This window comes from Apis dorsata, unplaced genomic scaffold (genome assembly GCF_000469605.1).
Source record: "Apis dorsata unplaced genomic scaffold, Apis dorsata 1.3 scaffold_435, whole genome shotgun sequence".
NCBI lineage: Eukaryota > Metazoa > Arthropoda > Insecta > Hymenoptera > Apidae > Apis > Apis dorsata.
In genome coordinates this window covers 48,211-54,210 of record NW_006263686.1, presented here as the reverse complement: position 1 = coordinate 54,210, position 6,000 = coordinate 48,211, and the positions used below count along the sequence as shown (strand labels likewise).

The 6,000-nt window shown below is 29.4% G+C and overlaps 1 protein-coding gene and 1 long non-coding RNA gene across 9 annotated transcripts in view; one reads left to right on the top strand and one right to left on the bottom strand.

Moving 5' to 3' along the window:
* LOC102676476 (kinase D-interacting substrate of 220 kDa) overlaps positions 1 to 6,000 on the bottom strand; it is a 37,533-nt gene that overhangs the window by 2,060 nt on the left and 29,473 nt on the right. For 7 of the 8 annotated variants that reach the window (XM_006619750.2, XM_031512442.1, XM_006619748.2 and 4 more), the window contains 17 exons: positions 5,707 to 5,904; positions 5,448 to 5,546; positions 4,986 to 5,282; positions 4,474 to 4,849; positions 4,172 to 4,336; positions 3,854 to 4,061; positions 3,357 to 3,779; positions 3,040 to 3,262; positions 2,782 to 2,961; positions 2,240 to 2,699; positions 1,997 to 2,162; positions 1,444 to 1,921; positions 1,186 to 1,359; positions 968 to 1,115; positions 733 to 854; positions 617 to 622; positions 370 to 484 (listed from right to left, as the gene is read on the bottom strand). In XM_006619750.2, coding sequence (XP_006619813.1) covers positions 370 to 484; positions 617 to 622; positions 733 to 854; positions 968 to 1,115; positions 1,186 to 1,359; positions 1,444 to 1,921; positions 1,997 to 2,162; positions 2,240 to 2,699; positions 2,782 to 2,961; positions 3,040 to 3,262; positions 3,357 to 3,779; positions 3,854 to 4,061; positions 4,172 to 4,336; positions 4,474 to 4,849; positions 4,986 to 5,282; positions 5,448 to 5,546; positions 5,707 to 5,904 — 3,838 coding nt within the window. The remainder of the gene's footprint in view (positions 1 to 369; positions 485 to 616; positions 623 to 732; positions 855 to 967; positions 1,116 to 1,185; positions 1,360 to 1,443; positions 1,922 to 1,996; positions 2,163 to 2,239; positions 2,700 to 2,781; positions 2,962 to 3,039; positions 3,263 to 3,356; positions 3,780 to 3,853; positions 4,062 to 4,171; positions 4,337 to 4,473; positions 4,850 to 4,985; positions 5,283 to 5,447; positions 5,547 to 5,706; positions 5,905 to 6,000) is intronic. The other variant, XM_006619744.2, reaches the window with a different exon arrangement.
* LOC116186121 lies at positions 79 to 854 on the top strand. Its single transcript, XR_004151065.1, has 2 exons — positions 79 to 479; positions 728 to 854. It is a non-coding gene; the product is annotated as an uncharacterized LOC116186121 (long non-coding RNA).

The following is a 6,000-nucleotide window of genomic DNA, read 5'->3' as shown; positions in this document are numbered from 1 at the left end:
ATATATATATATATAAATAAATTAAATTTTTATTGACTGCCTGTTATATGTAGATACACCTATCTATTAATAATACTGGTACGATTTTTCCGATATACGAATCTGTGTAATAAGAAACATTTAAACAATTATATTGTCTGGAGAATTGTAAATGATGGATTTTATAGAATCATTTTTGAATGCGACGTGGTCATATTGATGCTAAAAACGCATATCAAATTATACACGCATGATCAAATTATACAACTATATTCTAAATTCATTAAAAATTTGTACTATATTCTAGTACGGTGTCACGCTTTTGGTCTGGCTGCGGTGGTTCTTGAACTATAACCAGAGGCAGTGAAAGTGGTAGGGAAGAGGGCTCACCTGAGAGTGAGTCTGATGGTACTACTGCAGAAGATGGTACATCTAATACATCTTCGCACGCTTCTTCATTTAAAGTTTGCAGAGCTCCACAAATCATCTGTTCCTCTAAAGTTACCTAAAAATAAATTATTTATTTATTTTCTGTTTTTAATAGTTTTATAAATTTTTAAATTATTTATTTTTTTATTATCAATTATTCATATTTTTTTCCAGAAAAAAGTAATACAAAATATTAAATTGCGCTTACCTGATACTAAAACCGAGCACGATTGTAATGAAAATTATACTTAATTAATTAATTAATTGTTAGAATATTTTTATTACATTTTTATTATTTTATTGTCACGTTTTAGGAAAGCTTACTTGTTTTTCCATAATTGATTGCTTAGTTTGATCTCGTCTAGGAGGACCATCGGTTCTTGAAGTTCCCTTATCTTTTTCAACATGAGTTGGCACGCGTATCGAAGTACTTTGCAAAGTATGATCTATATTTAAACAATAATGCGAAACAATGGTGTTTAAATATGTTTATATAATATAATATATTTAATTTTATAGTCTAACAATCTACTATAATTTGCTTAAATTATTTTTGTACCTTTTCGTGGAATTTGTTCTGTTCCTACAGTGAATCGAACACTTCGCGGACCTTCTTCATGTGTGCTAAATGATGAAATTTCTAATTCTCTAAGAGATACAATTACCATACGAAATAATTCCCAATCTCCGAAAGCCATTTTAAGAACCTGTAAATAAAAAATTATTATTAATTCTATCTATTACTTATATTTTTTATTTCACAAAAATAAAATTTACCTTTTTCAATTCTTGTAATTCACAATGTAATAAAACTCTACCATTAATGTTATTTTCTTTAATAACTTGTTTGTACTGCGGTGCTTGATTAGGATTTATATTCTCGATCCTATCAATAAGATCGCAAATTCCGTTTACTGTTAAAGAGGAAAGTCTTATCTCCAAAATCTCGGACTAAAAAATAAAAAAAGAAATTATGTAGCAATATTATTATATATTGTAATAATAATAATGTGAGCTAATAATCGCATTTTATACCGGTAAGCTTGAAGTTGCAGAAAGTGGTTTAATTACTGGTTCCATAGAAGATATTTGCACCCATGGTGATGTCTGCCAGTCGAATGATGGTTGCATACATGGTTGTATCCATGATGATGTTGATGGCACTGGTCCTATTTGTCCTTGTATACTTGGTGTTTTAATAGATTTCATTGTGCGACTTGCTAAACTATTTCTATTTGCATTCCACAGTTCATGACTATTACTATGTAAAGTCCAAGGACTATATTGTTTATATGGACCATGTCCTGTTTCTTCTTCCATACTTTGTTGTTCCTCTTTTATTTTTTTCTTAATATAAGGATCGAGATTTATTGTGAATGGTAAGAATATTTTCATATCACTAACAAGTAAACTGGAACGATGAAATGTCAAAAAAATGTCCAATTTACGTTCATCCCTATCCATTTCTAATAAAGGTTGAACTTCTTTAAGTACCGGAATTTGGGGTCGTATTCTAATAATTTAAATAGAAATGTTTTATATAAATCACTAGATAAAAATAATTATTTTGAAAAGAAAAAAAACATACTTATCATAAAGATTTTTTAACGACATGGAATCATCTAAACTATCTTCATACATATCATAATGAAGAATCAACCAAGACGTTCTAAATGGCCATTGTTCAGTAATATTGATCCAACTAGCTAAATGATACCAGTTGAAATCAATTTGGAATGCTTTTAATAATCTCCCTAAAAACAGACATAATATAGTAAAAACAAATAGAACATACAGGAATGAATATCTCTGATATTAATTATCTTCTTACCAGTGACATAAACAACGTTCATTAATCTTCTCATACTGCGAGGATTAACGTCGCTAAAATAATCATCAGTGAGAAGCATTTTATTAAGATCTTGAGCTCCGCCTAATCGATTTAAATTGCTACCAATACTACTAGCGACTGATTCGCTTAATCGCAATTTTCTACTTCCTTTTCTACTTTGTGGTTTCAATTTTTCATTGCTATTCATTATAGCAGACTCTGTACTAAGTCTTCTATTAGAAACAGAATGATGCATCGTACTAGTTGCAGTATAATTAACGCTTTCTTCGGCTTCGGTCCATGTAGTTTTTCTACTATGTTGGGCAGTTTGTTGAGCAACTTTTACTTTTCGCAAACCACTATTTTGCAAATAAAATGGAAGATGAACCATATTACGTAAATAATCATGCCCTCCAATATTAGATTCTGTGAATAATCTTCTACTATTGATTTCTACTGCCTGAATGAAAAAAATAAAAATTTTATTATTTAAAAATCTTTTATTATATATCACGTTTCATAAAAAAATGATATTACAATACCTTAGCAATAATATGTGGATCAATTGCTAATATAACAACAAATGGATAACCATTATCACTGAATAATGCTTGTATAGCATCTAAAACTAATAACACTTTATCTTGTTCACAACTATCCAAACCATCCACAATTATTACTAATCTGCTTTGTTGTGCCATAAAACTATCTAGACATTTAACCTGTTTTATTTTTTATAAAAATTTTATTAAGTATAAAAAATAATATGATAAAAAATATTACTCTATAATATGTTATACCATATCTGTCATTAAATTAACTTCGCTTCTTAGTGTTTGTATAAAACCTTCACTTTTTAAAGTCTCTAATTTAGAAATGCTGCGTTGTAGATGCCGTCTTTGAGAGAAAACTAATGCTTGTAATGTTCGACTCCATGTATATAAGTTTGCTATTATACTAATAGCTAATATTAAGGCAACAGTTATCATAATTATATGTGCCGTAACTCTTTCTATTGTTGGTCTATTGTATTAAAAATTAGAAAAAAATAAATAAATAATAATAATTTTAATTAATTTGCTTTTTTTAAAAAAATCATATTTTATTTTATACTCACTCACTGCTAGAAATATCGATGAGGTAGACCGTAAGTACAGAGATACCAACAAGTAAACTGCAAAAGCAGAATTCAAATATAACTATGTATGGCAAACAACAAAGATGTCTCCATTTCCACGTTGTTCTTGACTTATCTGGTTTTGGTCTGAATGCTCTATACAGTCGCGTAGATAAAGAACCAAAATCATTTTCGATGGAGTCATAAAGAGATCCTACCATTTGTACTACTGCATTCTCTCCGGCAGCAGTCGTACCGACTCGAGTCTGATCAGTGAAATAGAATTTTATTGGTTGAACAGTAACACCATCGTGAACTTGACCACCAGGAGGATGGCAAAAAATTACTTGTAACAGTAATTTCAATGAATTTAATTTTGTAGTTAGAGCTACTGTAAAACTATATGGCCAATACCAATCATATCTACGATTGAAATATTTAAAAATTAAACTTTGAAAAACTATATAAAATATAGGTTTTTAAATTTATAATCTTACCTTTTATTAGCATACCAAACAAGTATCAAAAAAATATATGTAATAAAAATAAGATTTATACCGCAGGCAAGACCAACAACCCATGATTGAAGAGCAAGACCTATAGTAATACCCACTAATAAAGATACGTGAGTTACTACAATGAAGAGTAAGAAAGAAAATTGAAATACAGGATCTATCCATTGACGCGCAAAATTTTTCATTTCCTCTGAAAAATTATTATCAATATATGAATTTTATAATTTTATAAAATGTAATTTTATATTTTAAAATGTAAAATAATCGCTCGTAATGTCTTATGAATCATGGCAAATTTACCTCTCAACTTGTTTAACAGAAATGATTTTCCCGAACCCCATTTTGCATAAAGACCAACTGTTATAGGCGTCGATAATGATGGTTCGCTAAGGATATCCGCTAATGCACTACTGTACAAATCGTAACCAAGCATATTTTCATTATCCTCATTAGTATTAAGACGTCCTAAAATAAACATATCGCTATTAATATTTTACTTTATAAAAAAAATAAATATTTCAACATTAATATACTTATTCTATTACATAATTTACTATATTTACACCACAATATAACTTAATAATTAATTAATTGCAACTTACGTGCACCAAATATTTGTCCAAGAATTGTCTTTGGATGATTAATGTCGATATTGTAAGGAGTCTCTCCTTGCCTATTTGGACGGTAAAGTAGTTGACTATTTTTCGGATTTCTCAATAATATTTCGACAATGGCTTTCGATCTTGCTCGCATAGCTATGTGTAATACTGTATCACCTTTTTTATCCGTGGCTGATACTTTAGCTTTTTTATCTAATAATAATTGTACAATCTCAGCATTTCGTGATCTAACTGCGCGTAATAACGGAGTATCACCGTCTTTTGTCGCAATTTCTAAATCTGGATTAGCATTTAGTAACAATTTCAATATTTGTATATTTCCTTTTTCTACTGCTATATAAGTTGCTGTTTTTTTATCCTAAAATATTTATGAAATTTAAATAGTTATTCTGATATATCGATAATCGGTTATTAAAAATAATTAAACATTTAAATAATTTCTATTCATATAAAAATTAGACGGATTAATTATTTTTAAATAAATATGTCTTTACCTTGCCGGCGATGTCAACATCAGCATATTTTTTTAAAAGAGATTCAACCACCCCTCTATGACCGCCTTTTACAGCATGAATTAAGTTTGTATCACCAGCCCTATCTTGAATATTTACATAAGCACCAGCATTTAAAAGCGCATTTGCTATTTCGTGATGCCCTTCTCGACATGCTATTGCCAAGGCCGTACAACCATCTTTATCTAGAGCATTCACATTTGGCTTATGTTCCAAGAGAAGTAATACTACATCCACATGATTTCCAAGAGTGGCCACAAGAAGAGCTGTCCACGAATACTGTGTACAAAATTTCATTAATTATCTAATTCAAACTAAATTTAAAATTCATTGTTCATGATTGTTTTATTAAAATTAAAACTTTACAACAATTAAAAATAATTGATCAATTTAATTTTTATTTATCACTTAATTCATACACGAATATTAAAATTGAAGACATACCATGCCAGCAGTATCTACATTAGCACCAGATTTTAAAAGTGTATCTACAATTTCTACGTGTCCTTTACGTGACGCCCATACCAACGCCGTAGTACCATACTAAAAATTGACAAGTAGCATTTATGTAAGTGTTATTTCGATAAGAAATACATAAATAAAATATTATAATCCATAAAATATCGATTTTCTTCTATTTTTAATTATTCATTTTTATAAAGTACATCGTATATGAATTTGAAAAAAAGTAAAAATAAATTACCTTGTCACCAACATTGACTTTAGCACCATGAGCAATGAGATCCTTAACAATATCAGGGTAACCCCTCCCTGCGGCCCATAACAACGAAGATATATGAAAATTTCCGTGTGCATTGACGTCAGCCCCTCGTGTTAGCAACATCGTCACCGTCGACGATTTACCCTTGTAAGTCGCCCACATAAGTGCTGTCCATCCTCCCTAAAAATAAAATATTTTCCATATTTACTGTTTGCACGATTTTCTTTCTATTATTATTATTATCAATAATTTTATTCATTTAACTAAGTGAATCTT